This window comes from Mustelus asterias, chromosome 7, assembly GCF_964213995.1.
Source record: "Mustelus asterias chromosome 7, sMusAst1.hap1.1, whole genome shotgun sequence".
Classification (NCBI taxonomy): domain Eukaryota; kingdom Metazoa; phylum Chordata; class Chondrichthyes; order Carcharhiniformes; family Triakidae; genus Mustelus; species Mustelus asterias.
In genome coordinates this window covers 61323884-61350371 of record NC_135807.1, presented here as the reverse complement: position 1 = coordinate 61350371, position 26488 = coordinate 61323884, and the positions used below count along the sequence as shown (strand labels likewise).

Genomic DNA, 26488 nt, shown 5'->3' with positions numbered 1-26488 from the left:
ATGGGGAGGTTTAGGGTAGTTTGGTGATGGGGAGGTTTAGGGTAGTTTGGGGGTGATGGGGGTTTAGGGCAATTTGGGGGTGATGGGGGTTTAGGGTAGTTTGGGGGTGATTGGGATTTAGGGTAGTTTGGGGGTGATGGGGAGGTTTAGGGTAGTTTGGTGGTCATGGGTTTGAGGTAGTTTGGGGGTGTTGAGGGGGTTTAGGGTAGATTGGGGGTGATGGGGATAATTTGCCGTTTGCCTGATTTATGCATGTTAGAAATTAAGTGATCAATTTTTTTAAAAAGTGTTGTATTTGGAGATAAAGATGAAATAGCATAGATTTGGTGTATTGCATTGTTCTGTCCTCTTTTGCTTTCCAAGGATATGAGTCGTCAGCACCCAGATCTTATGAACCTTGACCCCTCGATTGTAAGCTCAACCGCTTTAACCAGTTTACAACAGCCAATGGGAATTCTGTTTCTGGAGCTGAGTTTAATTCATCACACACCTCTGGAAGAGCCTCCAGTGAAAAGGGCACGAGGCCGAAACCAGCTGCCTCCCGACACCGCTCGATGGGTGGAGCTGGCTAAGTAAGTTTTTCCATGTTTATTAAAATAAAGTTACCAATAATAAAAATGTACTTTCCCTTGTTATTTTCAATTTCCTTCTTCATCCAAAGGCACTTATTTTGCCACAGTTCCTTCTGAACATCTGGCCAAAGTACTTCTGTTTGAGTCTAGCCTTTGAGATTTTCTAGATTTGAAGTATCAGTTGGCTATTTAGTTCTCTCACTAGCTCTTTATGATGTAGCTATCCACTGAATAACTAGGATAATGTAAAAATGTATTTTGTATTTGTTGAATGTTAGTTCTGGAAACTTTGCTTGACTTTCATCTTTTTACAGGTTGTACCGATCGCTAGGGGATTATGATGTCCTGCATGGGATCTTCAGTGAAAAAATTGGTACAAAGTTGATCACTCAAAAGGCACTACAGGCAGAAGCAAAAAGTGATTTTGCAGAGGCAGTACGGTTATATGATCAGGTATAGTGATTATGAGAATGCGGACAGTCTATATAACATACACACTCAAGGGTGTTGGTAAAAGGTCATGTTAAATTTGGATAAGACACTAGTTAGGCCTCATCTGTAATACTGCATCCAGTTCTGCGTGCCATACTTGAGGAAGGTTGTGAAGGAATTGGAGAAAGTACAGATGAGATTCACAAGAATTATTCCAGGGATGTACTGTAGCTATGAGGATAGACTGGTGAGATTGGGTCTGTTTTCCTTGGAGAAAAGAAGGCTGCGAGGATCCTTGACAGAGGTAATCAAGACCCTGAGGGGGATAGATAGGGTAAGTAGTGAGAAATAAAAACAGAAAATGCTAGAAAAACTCTGGCAGCATCTGTGGAGAGAGAAACAGTCAATGTTCAGTGTCAGTATCACTGTTCTTCAGAGCACAGATTCAAAATAATGGGCAAAAGGAGTAGAAGTGATGTGAGAATTTTTTTTTCACCTAGAGGCTGATTGGAGTCTGGAAAGAACTTCCTGAGAGGGTGGTGGAGGCAGGTTTGATTGAGATATTCAAAAAGATTGCTATCTGAAAAGGAAGAATGTGCAAGCTAACGAGGATATGGCAAGGGCTGGGGCTAGGTAAAATGCTTCTTCAGAGAACCAGTGCAGACTCAATGGGCCAGATGGCTTGCTATACTGTAAAGATTCTGTGATTGTTATTTTAGTGCAATGAATTAAATGAGTTTTGTGTGCAATGGGAGCAATTGCATTTTTTATTTGTGTAACAGCAGCAGAATAGTGGATTGTAAGCATAGCCCTTTTTTTGTTTGCTTGATGTGGGCATCATTGGCAAGGCCACATTTTATGCTCATCTCCAGTTGTGCTGAGAAGCTGTCGGTAAGCTTAACCTTGTGATGATGATGGCATTAACCAAAGAGTTCTAATTGCACTGCGAGTGATGATGCAAGATAGCAAACCAAGTCAAGGTGATGTTTGACTTGGATGGAAACTTGGCAATGAGAGTTTTCTAAAACATTACGACTGATCCATCTCACTGGTACATAGAGGTTTTGGCGCATGTAAAAGGAAAATCTGGGGGCAAATTCATGGATTGCTTTTATTATCAATATTCATAGAATGGTACCAGAAAAAATCTAAATAAAACCGGTGGAGGCCATTGTGTCCAAATAAATACTTTTGTTTCCCCATGCAGAATCTTTTACTGTGAAAGTTTCATGTCATTTAGCCTTCTTTTGTTGTAGACCTTTTCTTTGTGTGTGTATATGTAAGGCATCAATAAGTAGCAATGGGAGCATTCCATAAATTATGTCATAGTATTTTTAACCTACTCTTATGGAGCTAACATGAATTTGATTTGGCAGGCCCTGAATTCCGAAGAGTGGGTAGATGGAAATCCTACAAATGCAGAGAAAGACTTTTGGGATCTGGCAGCTTTGGAGTGTTACAGTCACCTGACTGAATGGAAATCACTGGAATACTGCTCCACCGTCAACATCAGCGACAAAACACCTGTAAATTTAGAGGAGATATGGACTGATCCTTTCTATCAGGTGAACAAAAGTGCTTTAAGTTTTGGGCACATTTTTTTTTCAACACCATCACCTCGTGTTTATTATATACCAAAAGATCAAGTGAAATCAATGGAAGTCTCATTACAAAAATGATGGTTAACATTCATAGTCTTCTGTTGCATTTGAGTTGTTCACGATGTTCCTGAGCACATGAAGGCCAAAAACTGAAGTCCAAAATAGTTAATATAGAAAAAGAGTGAACCACCTGTTTGCCACAGCATGTCTTCAGTTCATGTGCTAAATGTTTTACTCATGTGTCCAAGACTTTGGAGCTGTCAACACATGATAATTCATGTGTATTTTAGTGTAGTCTTTTACATTTGGAATATGAATTGTATTCTTTGAACTGCTTTTTAAAGTGAGAACTGTACTTTCTCGATGAATCTTGTTAACAACTGGGTAAACAGAGCATTTGCAATCACTATTATCCCAAATATCCAAACTGGTTATATAGCAGAACATCACACTCGCTAAGCAGCCCTCATACTGAAGCTGAACTCGTTCAGCAGCCTCAGACTGGTCCCTATTTACATATTTCTTTCTACAAATTCAGTCAATTAGTCCCCAATTAACTACTATGATTAATGCATGCAGAAATTAGTCAAACTTTTTGGCTGTAATTAATTGGCACCTTCAGCATTCAAAAAAATATGCAAAGGGAAGCAGATAATGTAATTAGCTCCAGAATAGTTGCACATTTAATTTTAGAGCTTGAAGTCAGGCTGTTTGTCTTTTGTGCACAGGGGCCAAGGAAAGGGGCTGATGTTTGCTGTCTAAGTTAGTGAGACATTTGTTGACAATTATAGTTTATATTTTGAACCACTAGATGATGCTGACATATCCTGTCAGTTCTTTAATCCAATCTCCGGTCCAGAATGCTTGGGACAAAGTCATTTCAGGATTTCAAAATTTTCTGGATTATAGAATGATGTTAGAACACCTAAGCACAAGTGTGCACACCAAAAAACAGCATAGGTATAAATATTTACCTGGAGCATAAAACAGTGACAAAACCTTTTAAAATAATGAAAATTGTTTAACTTGCCCAGAAAGAAAAACAGTTCAGACCAGTATTCTTACTTCTCTATTTTGTGTTTTTTTTTACTTTCGGGAATCCAAATACCCTTTTGTGTTTCTGCTCCCAAAGTGCTGCTTAACATGAATTACTTGGATTGGCCCAAAACGTTTCCAGACAACTGGATTTCCAGACCGGACAGGCTATAGTGTATGATTTAATAACACTAAATCAGTGCTGTGCGAACCTTGTAATCTTGCTTTCATTATAAAAGTGGATAGTGGAAGCATTTGCCTTTGCAACATTTTCTTCATTTGTCTGCTTAGTGTGCCTTTCTCATCTAATTGCAGTGTGCAATGACAAATGAAAGTTCAATTTCGTATCAAGGTATGAATCTTTTGAAGCACCATTCAAGGTTTCTTCAGTCCCACGTAAGGGTTGAACGCCACTCATTCAGCTTCCAATTAGCTCAGGTAGAGAAGTATTGAAGATAAAAATACGAATTCTAAAAGGAGAATTATTTTCCAAATGCACCCATATATTGTTTTCCCTAAAAGGCTGAATAGTTGTTGACTAGGCTGATAAATTGTATTGCATTGCAAAGGACTGACCATCTTTTCCATTGTAATCATGAACCACCTACTCTCTCCACCTTAGATGGGTGTTCTGGTGTAACCAAAGGAAAAAAATGTGGAGATCAACAGAAATGTTTTTATTTTATTGGGAAAATAATTATTCAGGGAGTTGTAAGTAATGTGTTTGTGTAGAAATTTAAAAGATTCTGAGAACAAGGTTTATTCTTGCATTTGTTTTTTAGGAGACTTATTTGCCACACATGATCCGTAGTAAAGTGAAATTATTGCAGTTGGGTGAAGTTGACCAGTCTTTGCTGACATTCATTGACAATGCAATGAAGGTGGACCAGCAGAAAACTGTTATTGAAAACCGCTACAGCCAGGAACTGAGCCTCCTGTACATCCTGCAGGATGACTTTGACCGTGCCAAGTACTATGTCAATAATAGTATCCAAATTTTTATGCAGGTTAGTATCTGGCATATGGTCAGGAGTTAATGGTCTATCTGGTAAGGCGCTTTTTTATTAGAGACTTTATATGCTACATGTGATTAATAGTCATCTAATTACAATAAGTCCTCACTTAAAGTTATGGTTATATTCCTGAAAACATAACTTTAGTGAAACAACTTTAAGTGAATCATGGGTTCCCATTGGAATCCATGATAAAGCTGGAGGTAGGTTCCTTTGGACTTTCTCGCCTGGAAAAAGAAACAATCTATAAGTTGAAATGCTGTAGCATACATGTGCACCACTATGCATTCCAAGCTGAAATAACTTGCAAAGTATAATGTATCACTAAATGTAGAAGAAATACAATTAAGCTCTTTAAAATTACAATACTGTGCAGTATTCACTGTATTACACAATACTTTTAAATTGACCAAGCACAACCTAGCGGCAGACATTGGTTGGTGCAGTTAGTAGCTGATGTCCTGACTCTCTGCATCAACTAAATTCTGATGTGGAGATGCCGGCGTTGGACTGGGGTAAACACAGTAAGAAGTTTAACAACACCAGGTTAAAGTCCAACAGGTTTATTTGGTAGCAAAAGCCACACAAGCTTTCGAGGCTCTGAGCCCCTTCTTCAGGTGAGTGGGAATTCTGTTCACAAACAGAACTTATAAAGACACAGACTCAATTTACATGAATAATGGTTGGAATGCAAATACTTACAACTAATCCAGTCTTTAAGAAACAAAACAATGGGAGTGGAGAGAGCATCAAGACAGGCTAAAAAGATGTGTATTGTCTCCAGACAAGACAGCCAGTGAAACTCTGCAGGTCCACGCAACTGTGGGAGTTACAAATAGTGTGACATAAACCCAATATCCCGGTTGAGGCCGTCCTTGTGTGTGCGGAACTTGGCTATCAGTTTCTGCTCAGCGACTCTGCGCTGTCGTGTGTCGCGAAGGCCGCCTTGGAGAACGCTTACCCGAATATCAGAGGCCGAATGCCCGTGACTGCTGAAGTGCTCCCCAACAGGAAGAGAACAGTCTTGCCTGGTGATTGTCGAGCGGTGTTCATTCATCCGTTGTCGCAGCGTCTGCATAGTTTCCCCAATGTACCATGCCTCGGGACATCCTTTCTTGCAGCGTATCAGGTAGACAACGTTGGCCGAGTTGCAAGAGTATGTACCGTGTACCTGGTGGATGGTGTTCTCACGTGAGATGATGGCATCTGTGTCGATGATCCGGCACGTCTTGCAGAGGTTGCTGTGGCAGGGTTGTGTGGTGTCTTGGTCACTGTTCTCCTGAAGGCTGGGTAGTTTGCTGCGGACAATGGTCTGTTTGAGGTTGTGCGGTTGTTTGAAGGCAAGAAGTGGGGGTGTGGGGATGGCCTTGGCGAGATGTTCGTCTTCATCAATGACATGTTGAAGGCTCCGGAGGAGATGCCATAGCTTCTCCGCTCCGGGGAAGTACTGGACAACGAAGGGTACTCTGTCCACTGTGTCCCGTGTTTGTCTTCTGAGGAGGTCGGTGCGGTTTTTCGCTGTGGCGCGTTGGAACTGTTGATCAATGAGTCTAGCGCCATATCCTGTTCTTATGAGTGCATCTTTCAGCGTCTGGAGGTGTCTGTTGCGATCCTCCTCATCCGAGCAGATCCTGTGTATACGGAGGGCTTGTCCATAGGGGATGGCTTCTTTAACGTGTTTAGGGTGGAAGCTGGAGAAGTGGAGCATCGTGAGGTTATCCGTGGGCTTGCGGTACAGTGAGGTGCTGAGGTGACCGTCCTTAATGGAGATGCACGTGTCCAAGAATGCAACCGATTCCGGAGAGTAGTCTATGGTGAGCCTGATGGTGGGATGGAACTTGTTGATGTCATCATAGAGTTGTTTCAGTGATTGTTCACCATGAGTCCAAAGGAAGAAAATGTCATCGATGTACCTAGTGTATAGCATCGGTTGAAGGTCCCGTGCGGTGAAGAAGTCTTGTTCGAACCTGTGCATGAAGATGTTGGCATATTGAGGTGCAAATTTGGTCCCCATGGCTGATCCGTGTGTCTGGATGAAGAACTGGTTGTTGAAGGTGAAGATATTGTGGTCCAGGATGAAGCGGATGAGATGTAAAATTGCATCTGGAAACTGGCAGTTGTTGGCGCTGAGCACTGAGGCCGTTGCAGCAATGCCATCGTCATGGGGGATGCTGGTGTAGAGTGCTGAGACATCCATTGTGACGAGGAGCGCTCCTGGTTCAACTGCTCCATGTGTGCCGAGTTTCTGTAGGAAGTCCGTCGTGTCGCGACAAAAGCTGGGGGTTCTTTGTACAATGGGTTTCAGGATGCCCTCGACATAGCCGGAGAGGTTCTCGCACAGGGTCCCATTGCCCGATACGATGGGACAGCCGGGTGTGTTTGCCTTGTGTATCTTCGGGAGGCAGTAGAGATCTCCAACGCGGGGAGTACGTGGGATGAGAGCACGGAGGGTGTTCTGAAGGTCCGGATCAAAGGTCTTGATCAGAGTGTTGAGTTGACGGGTGTGTTCTTTGGTCGGATCTGCAGGTAACTGTCTGTAGTGTTCCTCGTTGTTGAGTTGTCGGTACACTTCTTTGCAGTAATCCGTTCTGTTCAGCATGACGATGGCCCCTCCTTTGTCTGCTGGTTTGATGACAATGTTGCGGTTGGTCTTGAGAGCGTGGATGGCGTTACGTTATGCTTGGGTGATGTTCGGGGCTGTCTTGTGAGTGCGGCTGATGAATTTGGCGTTGACGCACCTCCTGACGGCTTGGGCATACATGTCAAGTCGAGGGCAGCGGCCTTCCGGAGGAGTCCAATTCGACTCTTTCCTCTTCGGATGCACTGCGGATCTCTCTGTCGGCTGTTCCGGTTCATTGGCTGTCTCATTGTGTTCGTTGGTGGCCTCTTGGGGTTTGTGGAAGAACTCCCTCAGCCTCATTCGCCTGATGAATTCCTCTGTGTCTGCTGCGAGACTGATGGGGTCTATTTTGGTGGTGGGGCAAAAATTAAGCCCTCGGCTGAGAACTTCGATTTCATCTGGTTGAAGTGTGTAGTCGGACAAGTTGACAATGGACTTCTCTGCAGTGGTACTGTTTTCTACTGTGGTACCGGGGGAGGCTTGGTTGCTGCTGGTGGAGACGTGCCGGATCATCGACACAGATGCCATCATCTCACGTGAGAACACCATCCACCAGGTACACGGTACATACTCTTGCAACTCGGCCAACGTTGTCTACCTGATACGCTGCAAGAAAGGATGTCCCGAGGCATGGTACATTGGGGAAACTATGCAGACGCTGCGACAACGGATGAATGAACACCGCTCGACAATCACCAGGCAAGACTGTTCTCTTCCTGTTGGGGAGCACTTCAGCAGTCACGGGCATTCGGCCTCTGATATTCGGGTAAGCGTTCTCCAAGGCGGCCTTCGCGACACACGACAGCGCAGAGTCGCTGAGCAGAAACTGATAGCCAAGTTCCGCACACACAAGGACGGCCTCAACCGGGATATTGGGTTTATGTCACACTATTTGTAACTCCCACAGTTGCGTGGACCTGCAGAGTTTCACTGGCTGTCTTGTCTGGAGACAATACACATCTTTTTAGCCTGTCTTGATGCTCTCTCCACTCCCATTGTTTTGTTTCTTAAAGACTGGATTAGTTGTAAGTATTTGCATTCCAACCATTATTCATGTAAATTGAGTCTGTGTCTTTATAAGTTCTGTTTGTGAACAGAATTCCCACTCACCTGAAGAAGGGGCTCAGAGCCTCGAAAGCTTGTGTGGCTTTTGCTACCAAATAAACCTGTTGGACTTTAACCTGGTGTTGTTAAACTTCTTACTCAACTAAATTCTGCCACTGGATGGAGTGCAGGGCTTAGTGCGAGTTCAAAAGTGATGCCAGGATCAAAGTCAGGAGCCAAGAGTGGACTTAGAGGACTCAACTAAAAACAGAGACCAGGAGGCAAGGAGAGAGCTGGCAAGGCAGTGACGGGGAGGGGGAGTAGGCAAGGATGGGAGGCAAAGGGGGGGAGTCAGCAAGTCTGAGAGGCATGTGGGGTAGTGTAAGGGCAGAACGAGGAAGGGGGACTGAAGACAAGGATTGAAGTGCTCTGGGAAAAGTCAAATGAGAGACAAGACACTGAAAAGGAAGTCTGTGGCAAATGATAAAGTGAAACTGGCAATATTAAACAGATATACTGACACTATTAACAACATTAAAGTAAAATGTTAAGTGAGTCGATGTTAAGTAGGGTCTGACTCAGGTTAGCCATGCGTTCTTCAGATTGTCAGAGCATAGAAAAACCAAAAGCTTGCATTTATATAGTGCCTTTCAGGACTACTGGCAGTCCCAAAGCGCATTGCAGCCAATGAAGTATTTTTGAAGTGCAGTCACTGTTGTGACGTAGGAAATATGGCAGCCAATTTTAACAGTGCAATCTCTCACTATTTGCATTGTGGTAATGATGTGATAATCTGTTCTTGTGATGTTAATTAAGGGACAAACATTGGCCACATGTTATCCCTGGTGCCTAGCCAGGGCACTAGGGATAACATGAAGACAATTTGTAAGAAGGGATCTTGACTCAGAGCTCAGGAAGTAGAATCAGTCTGGGTGGAGAGTAGGAATACTGTATCTTCCATGTTTCTGTCCATAATAGATAACATTCTATTACCTTTCCTAATTAAAGTATCTGTTTGTGCCTTTTGTGATTCATGAATAGGACACCCAGATCCTGGCTTTCCCCCGGGTCCTCTGGTTTCCTCCCACAGTCCACAGATGTGTAGGTTAGGTTGATTAGCATGCTAAATTGCCCCAGGGAATAGCAGGGTATATATGCCAGTTTATGGGGATAGGGCCTGGGTGGGATTATTGTCGGAACAGGCTCCATGGGTCCAATGGTCGCCGTCTGCATTGTAGGGATTCTGATTCTATGATCCCTCTGCAACTTAAGAGCTCTGCAATCTCTCACCATTTAGATAATGAGCTGTTTTATTGTTTCTGCCAAAATGGACAATTTCACATTTGCCCACATTATGTGCCAGATCTTTTCCCACTCAACCTATCTATGTCTTTTTGTAGCCTCCTTACATCCTCTTCACAAGTTACTTTTCTACCTTTCTTTATGTCGTCAGCAAATTTAGCAACCATACCGGCAGTCCCTTCATCCAAGTCATTTAAACAAATTGTAAAAAGTTGAGGCCCCAGCACTGATCCCTGTGCCATACCACTCATTAAATGCAGCCAACTAGAAAAAGACCCATTTATTCCAACTCTGTTTCCTGTTAGCTAGCTGATCTTCAATCCTTGCCAATATGTTACCCCCTACACCATGAGCTTTTATTTTACGCAGGAACCTTTGATGTGGCACCTTATCAAATGCCTAGACAAATCAAATGCACAAAGGTAGTCTAGAAGATAAGTTTTAGAATGCATTTATGATCGCTTCCTTGAGCAATATGTTCAGGAACCAACCAGGGACAGAGCGATTTTAGGTCTAGTATTGTGCAATGGGCAAGGTAATTAGTAATCTCAAAGTAAAAGCTCCACTGAGAGAAAAGGTGATCTTAATCTAGTTGAGTTCCATATTAAGTTAGAGAGCAACATACTGGAGTTCAAAACAAGAAATTTAAAGCCAATTACATATGAGGGGAGAGCTTGCTAAGATTCACAGGGTAAATACACTAAAGGAGTTGGTGGTAAATAAACAATGAGAAATATTAAACAAAATTATTCAAAACCTGCAAGAAAAATATGTTCCAATAACTTAGCAAGTTTCATTTCTGGCTTACTAGGGAAGTTAAAGATAATAGATTAAAAGAAAAAGCTTATTATATTTCAAAGATTAGGAATATTTTAGTAACCAAAAAGTTAATTAAAAAGGGAAAAATAGAATAGTAAACTAGCCAGGAAATCTTTTGTAAGTATATAAAATACAGAACGTCTAAAGTAAAGGTTGGTCCCTAAGAAGCAGAGACTGAAGAAATTATCATTGGGAATGAGGAAATGGCAGAGACATTGAACATATATTGTGTGTCTAAATTCACAGTAGAAGAGACAAAATATATACATACCAGAGTTTAACCAAGGGGCTATCAAGAAACCTTATTAGAGAAACTTAAGGGACTGAACAAACAACAAATTCCAGGAATCTGATGGCCTTCATCCTATATTTCTAAAAGAGATAGTGGCAGAGATGCTGGATGCACCAGTTACGTTTTTCCAATATTCCCCAGATTCTAGAACCGACCCAGCAGATTGGCATTTAGAAAACTTAATACTGCTATTCAAGAAAGGAGGGAGAGAGAAAACAGGGAATCAGCCGAATGTTCTAAGAATGCATGTGTTGCCCTTGTATCAATAACAAATGCTATTCGTTTATAAAAACATGTTCTTGTTTTCCTTAGAATTATTCCAGCATTGACACGCTGTTACAGAGGAGTCGACTTACCAAGTTGCAATCTCTTCAAACTCTAACAGAGATCCAGGATTTTCTCTGTTTCATCACGAAAGGATGTAGGTTCCTGCATTTTATTGAATTAGTAACTGAAGGCTGGTGTGTCACGCAACTTCTTGTTCATGTTCCAGAGGAAAGCTTGTCACTGACCAGAAGCAATCTGTTTATATGCTTTAATAATACAACACACTATAAACCAAAAAGCACCTAATGGAGAAGAATTTGGCAGGCTGTAGCTAGTGGGGTACCACAAGGGTCAGTTCTTGGGCTCCACCTATTCACCATATATATATATCAATGATTTGGATGTGGGGACCAAATGTAATATTTCCAAGATCTCAGACGATACAAAGCTAGGTGAGAATTTGTGTTGTGAGGAAGATGTAAAGCGGCTACAGGAGGATTTGGACAGACTGAGTGGGGGCGATTTTACCATTTTTATTCTAAGTGCTGGGCGGACTTGAAACTGGGAGTTTCAGATCTGACTTTAAGGCCTGTTTCTAGCTCCCCCCCCCCCATATGCACTCTGCCTGCAAAATTTTGAGCACGTCAGATTTGCGTTACAGAAATGGGTGGGCGGAGCTTAACATGCCCGAAAGACTGCAGAGGGAGGTAGTGCACATGTGCAGCTTCTGATGCTGCACATGTGCATTAGCAGTTACAGGGGTCTGACAGACAGAGAGCTGTCAGACCCGCTATTGCAAGCTGCCTGAAGCAGTTCTCACCCCCTGCAATCACGGGGGCCTGTGGCCCGAGTTGCAGCCACCGCCCCCCACCCCCCCTGCCGCCCAGAATGATTGCGGACCCCCTCTCCCTGATCACCCCCCCCAACCACTAATCGTGGCAGAGGGCCTCCTCTCCCCCCCCCCCCCCCCCCCCCGCCACATGATCCCTGCAGAGTGGTAGCGGGCTCCGTCCCAATGGGCATTGCCCAGGTGCCCAATGAGTATTGCCCAGGCAATACCCAATCTGGCATTACCCAAGGGGCACACTGCCCCTTACCCTCGGCTTCAGGGGACCTCAAAACGGGCACAACACGATGGTAAAATCGCCCCGTGAGTGGGCTTACTTAAATGGTAAGAAATTAGAAAGTATAGATATACAAAGAGACCTGGGTGTACATGTCCTTAAGTCACTGAAGGCAAACATGCAAGTGCAGCGAGCTATTAGGAAGGCTAATGGAATGTTAGTCTTCATCCAAGAGGATTTGAATACAGGAGTAGTGAGATCTTGGTTAGTTGTATAGAAGCTTGATTACCCCGCAACTGGATTTCTGTGTGCAGTTCTGGTCCCCTTACCCCAGGAAGGATATTATTGCCATAGAGGGAGTTCAACAAAGGTTCACCAGACTTATTCTGGGGATGGTGGCACTCTTATGAAGAGAGATTGGGCAAACTGGGCACGTATTCGCTAGAATTTTGAAGAATGAGAGGTGAGTTCATTGAAACCTACAAAATACTTAAAGGAATAGACAGGATAGATGCAGGTAAGATGTTTCCTTTGGTTTGGGAGTCGAGAACTGGGGCGACGGTGGGGGGAGGGGAACAATTTCAAAATAAGGTGCATGCCACTTAGGACCAAGAGGCCATAGAAGCTCAATTATTGAATATATTTAAAGCTGATATTTATTTCTGCTGAACAATAATGTAAAGAGTTATGGGGATAGTGGGTGTAAAAGGCATTAGTGTCTGATCAACTATAATCATTTTAAATGGTGGAGCAGGCTCAACAGGCTGAATGGTCTACTCCTATTCCTAAATCTTTATTTTAAATGGGTGTATTTACTTAATAGATGCAAAATGGTTTGAATCATATTAAAATGCATCATAATACTTAGCCAATGACCTTGTGGGTCTAATCCATGTCCGAAACAAAATTAAATTGTTTTATGGAGTCCTTGCCCTCTTTAAGACTAAAACCAAGGACTTGTGAGCAAGATAACACAAATATTTATGACTTCTCTCATTGCAGAGTAAGTAATGTCAGACACCATATTTCAATCTGGATCAGATAACCTTGAGATTTATTTCTATTTGCTCTTGAGATGTTACTGTAGATAGTCTCAGGACCTTTCATTTTGTCTATATTTGATGAGAGAAAAGTCTGTTGATATCTGTGTAAAATGGAAGATCAACATGTAGCATATGTCATTCACATGTCAAAAATGTGACTTAATTGTCACAACTGCAGTGTTAACTTCATGTTTATCACAACAAACTTGGTTTGTTAAATAACAATTACTTGAAATATTACTGAACAAATAGGAAATAAGTGGCAGAACATTTCATGCAAGAATCATCAAACATTACTGACAATTAGAAAAAAAGAGGAACTGATAATATCACCTGGGGTCAGCTTTCATCTGTACGCTGCTGACAACCAACTCTACCCATCTGCCACCTCTGTCAATCCCTCCATTGTCTGTCTTCAACATACATTCTTCAATGAACTGAAATTTCTTCCATCTAAACTGAGCTTCCAAACCCATTACCTTGCCATCATAAGTATTACAGCAACACTGCCTGCTACCTCTCACCTCATCCATACATCTGTAACCTCCATCTTGACTATTGCGATGCTCTTCTGGCCATCCTCACCTTTTGCCGAAATTCAATAATTGCACCAAGATCTGCTTGTCCAGAGCTGCACTCCCCCACCCCAGCCCCCCTGTCCGTATGACTCCTGCCTCTTATACAAAACCTCTTTGCTCCAACTTTCTTTGGCAGTCGCACCTTTATGTGCTTAGGCTCCATCAAAAAGCAAAGGGTTGGGTGTGATCGTAAAAGGAGGCAATTGATAAGAATGTATGAACATAGTAAAACCATTTTTTGATCTGATGTCTTATTTTATACAGTGAGCATGCTTTTGGTTTTTCATGTTGAGATTTTTTTTCAAAAAGCATTTTGAATTAAGTGATCCAACAGCAAACCACAATGGATGCTAAATGTTTGCATATGGCCTTCTGATTACAAAATGTTTACATACAGAATCCAGTTACAGATGTTGATATACATGTGACAGGAGTAAAATTTATGGACAGAACCTTTAGCTAGATAAACAGCATTATTATTATACATTATATTAATTTGATTTCTGAGCAAGACTTTCACAACCCAATCTTGATTTGTGGATTATTCTTGGTGTTTTGCAGTTAATTTAACCTCTGATGTGCCACTCCGAAAACTAATAAGAACTTGGACAGGCCGGTACCCGGACTTAAAGCTGGATCCTATGAGTGTGTGGGATGACATAATCACAAACCGGTATGGTGCCTGAATAATCTTGTCCATATTTGCAGCAAATAAATTATTTGAAATGGATGTTAAGTAGTACTGTAATAATTCCTTATATTAACAATAAGTTTTGAAATAGGTTTTTGGAACTACTAAAGGATTCATTGAATGATATTCCTTATCTATATCTATTCTGTGATTCTGATTCTTGTATGATGACCCTAACTTCTTGGAGTCCAGAGCCAACATTGAGGACTCCCAGAGCCACTCCCTACCCAGATGTATACCACAATGTGCCCAATCCTGATTCCTCCATCCTACTAATGGTGCAGAATATATCCAGGAATGGTGATGCAGGAGAGCATGATTGTCAGCTGTTGCTTAACTGGTCTGTGGGACAGCTCTCCTAATTTTGCCACAGATGTTAGGAGAAATTTGCAGAGTTTGGGTTCTGATATGATTTTGTCATATCTAGTGCTTGGGTCCATGATGGTGGTCAATCTATTTTATTAGTATTTGGCTTTTTAGTAGCTGTTTGATGAAACTGAATGGTTTTCCAGATCATTTCAGAGGAAGTTAAGAATTTACTGCATTGGTGTCGGGCTGGACTCAAGTGGGCCAAACCGAATAAGAATGGCATATTTCCTTCCCTAAAGGATAATAGTAAACCAGATGGGTTTCATGGTAACCATTACTGAGACTAGCTTTTTATTCTGGATTTTTTCAATTATCTGAATTTAAATTCCCCAGCTGCTCTAGTGGAATTTTCACTAGTGTCTCTGGAACTTTGTTCAAGTCCTCTAGATTACCAGTCCAGTAATTTAATCACTGGCTATCTTTCCTGTATCTGAAAATTGCTGACAAAAATCCTTAGTTTCATTTGATATAGTTTGCCAAGAGTGAATCTGCTTATCTGCTGAAAATGTGTTTGTATTAAGCTTGCACCATTGCTCTTTGGCCCTTTTCTTTACATCGTGGAACAATCAGGTTTTCACAAGATCATGCAAAATGTAAAGCTTTTAAGAGTTTTTTTTACATAATGTTTCACCTTATTCTAAATGTGTAATTGTTTTGTTTAATTATGTGCAGCTAGTTTGATTTACTTTGCCTCTCATTTGCCTTCACCTCTGAACATGAAGTCATATCTTGCCCATAATCTATCTAACCAGCTCTATCTGCCCTGAACAACTTCATGCCAATGAAACCTTATCTGTATGCCGTGTCTCACCCAATACTGATCTGATCGGGTGTTACTCAGCCCAATATGTCTGGTATCAGTCACTCCTAACTTTAGTTTATAAAGTTTGCCATTCATGGAGTTTACATTCCTGCAAATAATAGTGATCGACAAACATACTTTTTAATGGGAATCAATTAGATAGTAAGTAGCCATTCTAAAATTTTATGTTGCCACAGATGTTCGGAGAAATTTATTGCCTTTGATCCTTTAGTTATGTTTTTAATAAATTTAAAGATAAATTTACTGGAGAAATTGTTTAATAAAAGCAAAAAACAAGAAAAATGTAAAGTTTGTCACACTTGCAGTACTTTACTTGAGAGTGGAGATGGACTGTGATCAGGAATTAAATTGCAGCAATGGGGAACATCCACATGAAAACAATTTCTGATGATCCACATGTAGTGCACACTTTCTACTGCAGGGAATACACCTTTTTTCACTTTAATTAGGCGCTTTTCTTTTTTCAGTATTTTAAACATGGCTTCTATTTTTAATTTTTAAAACTGAGACAATGTGAACTGGGCCTGCAATAGTTGAACAAATTCATGAAAGAAGTCGCAAACAGCAAGACTTCACTAAATTTTTAATCTTCAACTAATGCCACAGATGATCAAACTGCCTCTATTAAAATTCTCGTTCCTGATTTCTTTATCTTCTACATCACAGCTGTTTCTTCCTTGACAAGATTAAGGAGCGACTTTCACTTGCTCAGGCTGATGATAGTATGGAAGTGGATGATGAAGGAGCTGATGCTAAAATGGATGTTTACAAAGCAGAGGAAGATGTCAACATGCTCATAAGAAGCTGTAAATTTAACATGAAGTTAAAAATGTCAGAAAGTGCGAGCAAACAGGTACACAACAAAATGTCACTGCCATGTGTTGATTAAATGCAGTAAGCATAAAAACGTGATCTGTGATTCTCCAGGACAGAAAGCACCATGAATTGCTATCAGTATGAGTTTGTCCATTGATATCATTGCTGGACATCGTGCTGGTGGCAGCCTCTGATGCTGACTGCCCCCAGAGAATCAAATTGTTTCCCCATAATATTGTCCAAAAGAGTAGTAATGAGTGAGGATTGGTAAAACTTTACAATTAGCAAAGGATGGCCAAGAAATTGATGATGAAAGAGAAAAGAGATGAGAGAAAACTAGCAGGAAACATTAAACAGATGTCAAAGCTTTCCTACGTGTGTAAATAGGAAGAGATTCATGAAAGTAAACATGAGGGAGAAATATAATAGGCAATAAGAGACATTAAACAAACACCTCAGGCAGAAATTAATTCCTGCAATGGCAGGTTCCCTCGCAACTGCCCTCCTGCCCCCTATCGATTGAATCTGCTGGAGTTTTTCATCACTTCTGTCTGGGAGCCCTGCACAATTTAAGTGCAATCAGGCACTTAACTGGTCAAGATCGGGTTTCCCATGCAATTAAGGCCACTGGAGGGTAGAAATCACACCCTAGAAGAGTTACCAACCATTCAGAAGCAGACAGCTTTCTATTGCCTGTACTGCTGCCAGGAACAGTGGCTGCTGCCAGTAGTGCCTGGAAGCTTTCAGCATGTTGCTGGATCCCTGGTTACAGGTGACTAGGGTGGGATGCAAGTCGCGAGCACGGAGGTTTCCAGCATGAGAGGTGGTCAGGTACAAATTGGGGGGTGGCTTTCAGTAGCTCCCCCTTCCCAATGAAAGTGTGGGATGAATTTTAGTAGCTTCCCTTTCCAGATGCTAGATCCCTTCTTCAGCCACTGAGTAGCTTTTAATGAGGGATCCCTCCTACTAGGCCTCAGGTGAACACAACAGGGTTTTTTTTGGGTGGTCTTCAGGAGCCATGAACAAGGCCATGAGAGTCCCACTATATCCCCGTGCCAGCATTAAATTCCAGTAGGATAAGGGATAATTGTCTTTCAACTGCCTCATTATTGAGTCTAATTGACATCCCGCCACCAGCGGGATACTGTATACTATGTATATCTATATTAGCCTTTTGTGATTCATGCACTAGGACACCCAGATCCTTCTGCATCTCAGATGTCTACAATCTTTCACCATTTAGATGATAAACTTTTTTATTCTTCCTGCCCAAATGGAGAATTTCACTTCGCCTATATTACACTCTATTTTCCAGATCTTTGCTCACTCACTTAACCTATCTATGTCCCTTTGTAGTCTCCTTGCATGATCTTTGCAATTTACTTTCCAACCTCATCCACAAATTTAGCAACTGTTTCTTCAATCCCTTCGTCCATGTCATTTGTATTAATTGTAAAAGGTTGAGGCCCCAGCATTGATCCTTGTGACACACCACTTGTCACATTTTGCCAAGCAGAAAAATACCCATTTTTGCCAACTCTGTTTCCATAGAACCATAGAATCCCTACAGTGCTGAAAGAGACCATTTGACCCATTGAGCCTGTACTGATTTTCCAAAAGAGTATCCCACCCGGGTGCCTCCACTCCGCACTATCCCCATAACCTCATGCATTTAGCGTGGCCCATCCACCTAACCAGCTCATCTTTGGACTGTGGGAGGAAACTGGAGCACCCGCAGGAAACCCATGCAGGCATGGAGAATGTGCAAACTCCACACCGGCAGTCACCCAAGGCCAGAATTAAACCGTGTCCCTGGCTCTGTGAGGCAGCAGTGCTAATCACTGTGTCACAGTGCCATTCTGTTAGCTGGCTAATCTTTTATTGTATGTTGCCCCTATACCATGAGCTTTCCACAATAACCTTTGAGGCACCTTATCAAATGCCTTCTGGAAATCTAAATATAGCAAGTTGATTCCTCTTTATCCACAGCACGTGTCTCCTTCAAAGAATTCCAGTAAATCGTTAAACATGTTTCCCTTTCACCAAAATATGTTGACTCTGCCTGATGCCTTATACTTTTCCAAGTGCCCTGCTGCATCTTTAATAATGGCTTCTAACATTTTCCCTATGACAGTTATTAAGCTAAGTGGCTTGTAGTTTCCTGCTTTCTGTCTGGACTTGGACACACTTTTCTCTCTCTCAAACTGAATGTAAACTTCAATCATGTGATGATCACTTATCTAGGGGTGCCTTCACTATGAGAGGTTATTAATTTATCCTATTTCTTTGTAGAATGGAACATAATGTGGGGAAGTGTGAAGTTATCTATGTTGAAAGAAAAAGTAGAAAAAAGATGGTGTGAGAGAAACGTTGCTATTCAGAGGGACCTGGGTGTCATTGTACACGTATCACAAAGTTAATATGGTGATACAGCAAGCAATAAATTTTCAAATAGTATTTTAGCCTATAATAAAGGGACTGATATATGAGAACGAAGGAGTTTTACTGCAGTTTAGGATATGCGTAAGACCACACCTGGAGCACTGTTTGGTCTCCTTAGCTGAGGATGAACTTGCCTTAGATGAATTGCAACAAAGGAATGTTAGATTGATCCTTGGGATGAGGCAGTTATCCTTTGAGGAAAGATTGGATAAAATAAACTTAATATTCCCTAGATTTTAGAAGAATGAGATGTGATCCAATTGAAACAATTACAATTCTTAAGGGCCTTGATAGAGTAGATGCTGAAAGAAATCGGTTCGAATCCTGATCGTGGAATTTGAATTCAATTAAAAATAAATCTGGAGTTCAGAATCTACCGATGACCGTGAAACCATTGCTGACTGTTGGAAAAACCCATCTAGTTCACTTATGCCCTTTAGGGAAGGAAATTTGCCGTCCTTACCTGGTCTGGCCTACATGTGACTCCAGAGCCACAGCAATGTGGTTGACTCTTAACTACCCTTCAAGGGCAACTAGGGATGGGCAATAAATGCTGGGCCCAGCCAGCGACGCCTATGTCCCAAGAATGAATTTTTAAAAATATTTATCCTGGCTGGGAAGTTGAAAATTAGTGGGAGGGTCACAATCATAGAATAAGGGGTCAAACAGTTTGGAAAGAAATGAGGAGAATGGTTTGAATGGTTATGAATCTTCAGAATTCTGTCCCTCGGAGAATCTGTAGATTCTCAGTTGATGAGTATATTCAAAGCAAAGATTGATAGATTTTGGGGAATTGAGGGATATGTGGGAAAGTGAAATTGAGGTAGATGATCTTAATGGTGGAGCACGTTTGGAGGGCAGAAGGAGATGTTACTATTTCTTATGTTTTAAATTATTCATAGAGACATATTGACAGGGATATTGAAGTCCCACATATTTAATCAGAGTATTTAGTCTTGAGACAGATCAAGACCAAACTCGGCCATGACTATAAGATGCATTTGTAGCCAGGATTCCAGCTTCTGATGGCTAAGCACTGTCCCCTGCTGCAAAGATACACCTCTGATGTCAAGTAATGTTTTTCAGTTAAGTAGGAAGCCAGCAGTCACTGCTGAAGGTTATACAGGAATAATGATCACTTGGGCAAGGTAGCATGAGGTGAAGCAAAAAAGAAGTAATCAGGAGTGGAGGGAAATAATTTTTTTAAAGCAGAAACTCTAGTTACAGCATTTGTGCATCTGTTGTGTAAGATTACAGTATGCTAAATTACAATGCTGGAAGTTTTCCATTTTATGGCTGAAGTATATCATGTCACCCAATTAAATTTAAAATAAATTACAACGGAGGCTAACTCAAAATGTCTGTGTTAAACCTGCATCTTCAATGAGAAATTATTCATTTTTCAAATTATTTTTATGTTCATTAATATAAATACAAATACTTTATTTTCATAATGTTGTAACTTTTTTCCCCAGAAAGTTAATTCTTTCCCTTATTTCAGAACAACTTTTCAGTGTCGACAAAGCTGCTGAAAGAACTTCACAAAGAGTCCAAGGTTAGAAATGACTGGAGAGTGAGATGGATACAAAGTTATAGCCGATTCAGTCACAAGCGCTGTCGGAGTCTGGAGAGAGCAGAGCAGATCGTGACGGTGATGAAGACCATCCCCTTGCTGGGTAATGGCTGATAGGTTTATCATGATAATGTAGTAACTAAAAATAATAGATTCCTTATTTTTTAAAATGGTTTTCTGACAGCTTCTCTGTATGTTTGTAACATTTTCTGAAGGCACTGGCTTTTAAAATGGGTTCTCTTTTAGAAAACCAGCATAAATTTGTACTAAAGCAAATATTGTCATTTAGAGTTTTTAGATAAAGAACATTCTTCTGGCATAGCTTTAATACATAGCAAAAGGTTTCGGATGTTGAGTGATGCACCTTTCATGGGGCGAGCTCCTGACTGCAGTTGTGTCAGCAAATGGAAATAACAGCCCAATTCTCTGCTAGCAAAGAAGCAGTTTAGAAAGATGGATTGTCCTATAACATGTGGCATCACTCACGAATCACCAGCCGAATCAAAAGCATCAGAGGTCTGAGAACCAATCTGCTTATAAGAATGAGAGAAAGGTAGCTAGTAATATAAAAACAGATAGCAAGAGTTTCTCCAAGTATTTTAGTCGGAAAAGTATAGTGTTGGTTCTCTAGAGAGTGAGTGTGGTGAATTGATAATAGAAAACAAAGAGATGTGGAGGCATTGAACATGTATTTTGTGTCTGCCTTGACTGTAGAAGACTTAGAAAAACCTCCTCAACCAATTAGCCATGATCTTATTGAATGATGAAGTAGGCTCGAAGGGCTGAATCGCCTACTCCTCCTAAATCCTATGATTTTATGTCAGCTTACGAAAGACAAACTGGAGAAAGATGGAAGAGAAAAATACAAATCAGTAAATAATTATTAATCATTACAGTTTTAAAAAATAAATAGCAGTGATCTAAAAGAACAGTCTTCAAAGCTTTAAAATTATTCTTTTAAGTTTGAGGAATGAATTGATACCCTGTCATTTAAGGTCTGCAGTATACAGAATAACTGACAAAAAGGCACCAAAATCTCTTCAGAAATAAAAGGTTGATGAGGATTTAAACGCTGCTGTCTTGAAGAGAGCTCTTATCTTACAGTTGAAGCTGAGGTGGATACTCTAAATACACAACAACATGCCCTCAGAGACCAGAACACATTGCTTGGTACAACCTACCAGATTATGGCTAATGCTCTGAATAAAGACCCATCAATTCTTCAGCTTATTGAGGCGGATCGAGCAAGAAATGTTATCGAACTTTCTGGAGCTACCAGTGATGATACAGTGCAGGTAGGAAAAAAAAATCATAACCAATGAAGGATGCATAAATCCAGGCAATTTTAAAAACTTTTGTAACTGCTCTTTATTTTGTTGTTGCTTAGGTTTCGATTGGGTTATACAGAAAAGCTCACGAATATCTGCAAAGTGCTGTTAAAAAGGTTGAAGAAGAACTGCAGTCTCTTTCTGAAGAACATGTTGATGCAGTGGGAGTGATTAAGGCCTACATGAATTTGGCAAATTTCTGTGACAAATGTCTGCGTGAGGAGGAAGAAAGTGAAAACTGTAAGATTTTTCTGTAAATTGCTTGTATTGTGCATTTATACAATATGGAGCTATTGGAGTTTAATATATGGTACCATAGTGACTGGGACCAGTTGTGTCACAAATTTCCTTTTTTGCTTGCCTTCCTTTCCTGAAAATAAATCTTTCCATTTTCTTCTCTGTAAGTCTAGTCTAATTTCCTGCATCTTTTGTTTCAACAGTTTTCTTGCCTCTTCCAACCTCTCTTGTAAATATCTGGATTTTCTGGTAGGCCCATTGCAAAAGAAGTGCAGCATGATAGACTTGCCCTTCCTTTGAGGTCATAACCTTAACCCCAGATGGTTTTCTGACCTTAAAACCATTTACATTTTCCACATGGACAACCCAACTTCTGGCCTTTAAAAGAGTAATTCCATGTGCAAATGCTAATCAGGAATCTTGCTTATACATTGGAACAATGTATTTCTCCTTCACTATTTGTTACTGCTTTCACAGGTTCTCAGTAATGTTGCTCCCAAATACATTGTTATTGCATTATGCACTTGTTCTTTGATGTTTTTAAATAATGAAACTGATGTTTTTTACAGTTACGAATTTCTCTGAGCTGCAGACATTTCCAGCACGTGTAGTGGAGAATATGTTAAAAGCACTGAAGTATAATTCAAGAGAAGCCAGACTGAAATTCCCTAGATTGTTACAGATTGTGGAATTATATCCAGCTGAAACACAGGACCTCATGACGAGAGGGGTATGTACTTGCTGAGCTGACTGCTCTTTTATGTTAACACTTCAGCAGCTGGATTTTACATGCTGTATGAGCATTTTTACACAGTATCATCGTCTGTTTTTGTTCATCCAGCTGAGTGAGTAAATCTGTGCCGCAAAAATAACCATGGTTTGTTTTTTATATGCGACAATGTATATGGAACTGATTGGCTATCATTAATTTAATGAAATAACCACCAAAACATATGGACTAACTTGCCTGATTTACAAACAATTTTCTTCATGTTTGAATAAGTTTTTTTATGATTGCTCCTCTTCCTTTTTCTACACCACACATTTCCTTTACTGTCAAGAGGACAGCTTTGGAATGACAGCCTATTGTTGTCTGTCAAAAGGCACTGCAGGACTAAGCTTTCTTCACTTTTCCTACAGTTGCCACAGTGGCTCCTTTGAGATGCAGTTTCCTTTGTGAATAGAAGGATACCATGAGTGTGCTGGACTGTCAATATGCTATATTACCAGACTACATATAATAAAATCATTTAATGGTGCCTCCTGTACACGTGGAGTTGGAAGGGGAAAAAGTGCCCTGGAAATTCAAATGCCATTCTCTGCTGTAGCTGCTTCTTGTTCCAGCTCCTGTTGAATACCAGGTTCAGACAAGGTCAGGCCTGGAGATGATGCCTCCCAATGATTAGATATAATGCTAATTCACTTCCCAAAGAAAAAAAGAGATTGCAATTATATGGTGCCTTTCAATATCCCTGTACATCCTAAAGTGAGTTGCAGTACTTTCGAAGTGAAGTCATTATTATAAACTAAACTAATGTGATGAATATAGCTGGGACATTGTGAGGGAATGTGCAAATTTTTAATCCATTTACTTCTTACTACCGTATTAAAATATGCCATTAGAACAAAAGCATAGCAGAGCTGTAATTTAAGATACAATAGCATAGTTGGTACGCTCATGTTCTACTAATCCAGGCACCTGGGTCTGGATTTTCCACGCCCGATCGGGGCAGGCGTGTTCAGTTGCAAAATTGCGAAATATCACGAGAAGGTCCTAGCATATTTCCCAGCAACGTAAAACCAGGAAACAATTGTTCTCTCTCCCACCCTCTCCCCCAGCAAACTTCGTGAACATCCTGAGTATGCATTTGCAGCTCGTTATTGTGGCTACATGCCAGATCATACCCACATGTCAAATTTAAATGCCATGTCAACGTGAATGGGTAATGGTGTGATTTACAACTGCTTTTAAAAGACATGCAGCCGGTGACCTGAACTTCAAGGGGAACTGAAGAGATGAGTTCACACAGTTCAGCACGACGCTCATGAGGATCTCCAATAGGAATGCAAGGAGGTGGCGCCTTGGATTCAGGGGCTTCACAGCTAAGTTTCCGCAGTGGCTTCTTCGTGACTGGCTCTTAGTGTGGTTCTCGGGGAGGCAAGACAGCCAGACTGAAGGAGGGGAGGCGGTGGCGCAGGGGCAAGACAGCAGAGTCTGAAGGAAGGAAACCTCAGTGAAAGGGCTCCAGTGTGTGTAAAGAATGTGGAAGGTTTCACACAAACGTGGTGTGGGGAAACAAATCAGCCAAGCAAATGTAGTAGTAGTTCAAAAATGCAGACTGCCACAGCTGAGACCGGTTGGCATCAACTCAGTTGACATGTTTGGAGTCAGACTAGTGAAGCAATTATGCTGACTTATGGGCAACACTAATTCATGTGCCAATGATTGCTACTCTAGTTTTAACCCCTCGTATGCAGACTGCAAAATCAACTGAGTGCTATGGAGCAGCAAAACCATTAGGTGACTGGGAAAGCCTGAGGATTCCCTTGGAGGAAGTGGTCATGGAATACTCACTGAAGGTAGTGCTCTGAACCTCTAGCATTATTGCTATGTAAGCATTTCACATTTGCCCTCATGGTTCAACAGGACCACACAGCTTTGGAGTGCAGGTGAGGATAATGCTGAGCTTGAGAAGAGAATTCAGAATGCAGTGAAGTGGCCAAAGCTGTTGTCACTCAGTCTTGTGGTGTGGGGCGGAGGTGGATGGGGTTGTACTGAACCTTCATGCGCATGAAATACTGCACATCCATTTGGTGGTTAGGACTCTCCAGCATGTGAAAGGACCTTGAGATATAGCCACAGGCAATGACTGGACCAAGAATAGCTCTTAGGAAACAAATACTGACACTCACGTCTCTCTTGATGCTGCAGTGAGGAGACCATCAGGATAATGGAGCCTGGTGAACTTGCTGTCTGTATCATTGCTTATGGGCAGGAGGGAACGGGGAGAAGAATGCGATGGAGACACCAGCAAAACAAGGAGCTGAAACCTCAAGACCATGGGCCGGAAAAAATAAACAAATCAATGGAATTTGTTCCACTGAAAGAAACAGGTGATGCCTGCCAAAGGAAGGTATAACGTCCATGGGCCACTGTATCGCAGAGGTGCCTCCATATGTGACTCTTCACAGAATGTAAGTGAACTGCTCTCAGCCAGACAGAGTTTCACAGCTGCGATGGTAACCTTAGAGGTGGCCTCACTGCATCCCATCAATCTCCTCATGGATGCAATGAGGCATCCCTCATCCTTCTGCTTCCTCCTCATTGGAGAAGACATACAGCTCTTCCATCTGCTCATCATTTAGCTTCTCCCCCCTTGCATCACCAAGTTATGTAGGATGTAGCAAGCCACAATGATGCATGACACACTCTGGGGAGTGTTCTGGAGTACTCTGCCTGATCTGGTGAGGCGCCTGAACCTCATTGTCAGGATCCCAATGGCATGCTCACCTCAGTCCATGTTGCAGTATGAGCTTTGTTATACCTTCTCTCCACAGAGTTTGAGGCCACTGCATGGGCGTCATCAGGCATAGCCTTTGTGGGTAGCCCTTGTCCCCAAGGAGCCAACCCTGTAACCTGTGTGGATCTACCAAGATGTTAGGGATCTGAGACCTGCTGAGTATACACAAGTCATGGACACTTTCAGGGTACCTTGCACACACGTGTATGATCCATTTGTTATGGTCGCAGATCAGCTGAACACTGAGTGAATGGGAGCTTATGCAGTTGACATATTGGACTGCTTGGTGCCAAGAAGATTTCAGAGTCACATGAGTAGTCTGGCACCCTGCATCTGTGGGAGAGCAGAAAGCTCAGCAAATTCCAGCACGCTTCAAAATTGACAAAGTTGTGTGCCTTGGCAAAATAGTGTCAGTCATCTCCTGGATACATTTGTGGGTGGAGACTTGTGCGATCCTGCACAGGTCCCCAGTGGAGCCATGGAAGGAGCCACTGCTGTAGAAATTGAGTGCAGCAGTTACTTTCATTGCCAGTGGCAGTGGATACCCTTCAAATCCACGTGGTGCTAAATCCTGCAGAAGGCAGCATATGAGTAACCAGTTCCCTTGATATGCCCAGTATCGACAACACTGGTTCTCATTCTTCTATAGGAAGCACATGCACCGTTTATAGACCATAGGACAAGTGAGGCACCAATAAACGATGGCTCTCTGGGGATCATCCTCTGCTTGTGAAGGAGGCTCTGCCGGCCCATGGTTTTGCCTCTAAGGTGCTGAGAGCAGAAATCACACAAACACACTTGGGTACAAGATTCTTGCTGCAAACTCCATCCACATCAAGGTGCTGGTAATACTGATCTGAAAAGTGACTTTGAAACTGAAGAATCACTGTGGTGATCGGACTTTGCCAAAAACCCCTAATGAAGTTCAAACCTCAACACCGCATCTGTGCTATTTAAATTCAATTACTTAAATAAATCTGGAATAAAACACTGGTGTCAGTAAAAG

The 26488-nt window shown here is 41.6% G+C and overlaps 1 protein-coding gene across 8 annotated transcripts in view; it reads left to right on the top strand.

Annotated features, from left to right (window-relative positions):
• prkdc (protein kinase, DNA-activated, catalytic subunit) overlaps window positions 1–26488 on the top strand; it is a 219777-nt gene that overhangs the window by 147572 nt on the left and 45717 nt on the right. For 5 of the 8 annotated variants that reach the window (XR_013498316.1, XM_078216124.1, XM_078216123.1 and 2 more), the window contains exons 63-73: window positions 364–572; window positions 887–1025; window positions 2381–2569; window positions 4423–4647; window positions 11043–11151; window positions 14244–14355; window positions 16232–16418; window positions 20325–20499; window positions 21501–21691; window positions 21784–21964; window positions 22531–22691. Coding sequence is in view for 7 of the 8 variants with exons in the window: in XM_078216124.1 (XP_078072250.1) it covers window positions 364–572; window positions 887–1025; window positions 2381–2569; window positions 4423–4647; window positions 11043–11151; window positions 14244–14355; window positions 16232–16418; window positions 20325–20499; window positions 21501–21691; window positions 21784–21964; window positions 22531–22691 (1878 nt within the window). In the remaining variant the exon portion in view is untranslated. Of the gene's footprint in view, window positions 1–363; window positions 573–886; window positions 1026–2380; window positions 2570–4422; window positions 4648–11042; window positions 11152–14243; window positions 14356–16231; window positions 16419–20324; window positions 20500–21391; window positions 21453–21500; window positions 21692–21783; window positions 21965–22530; window positions 22692–23936; window positions 23959–24893; window positions 25024–26488 lie in introns of those variants that run through there. The other 3 variants (XM_078216126.1, XM_078216125.1, XM_078216127.1) reach the window with 3 other exon arrangements.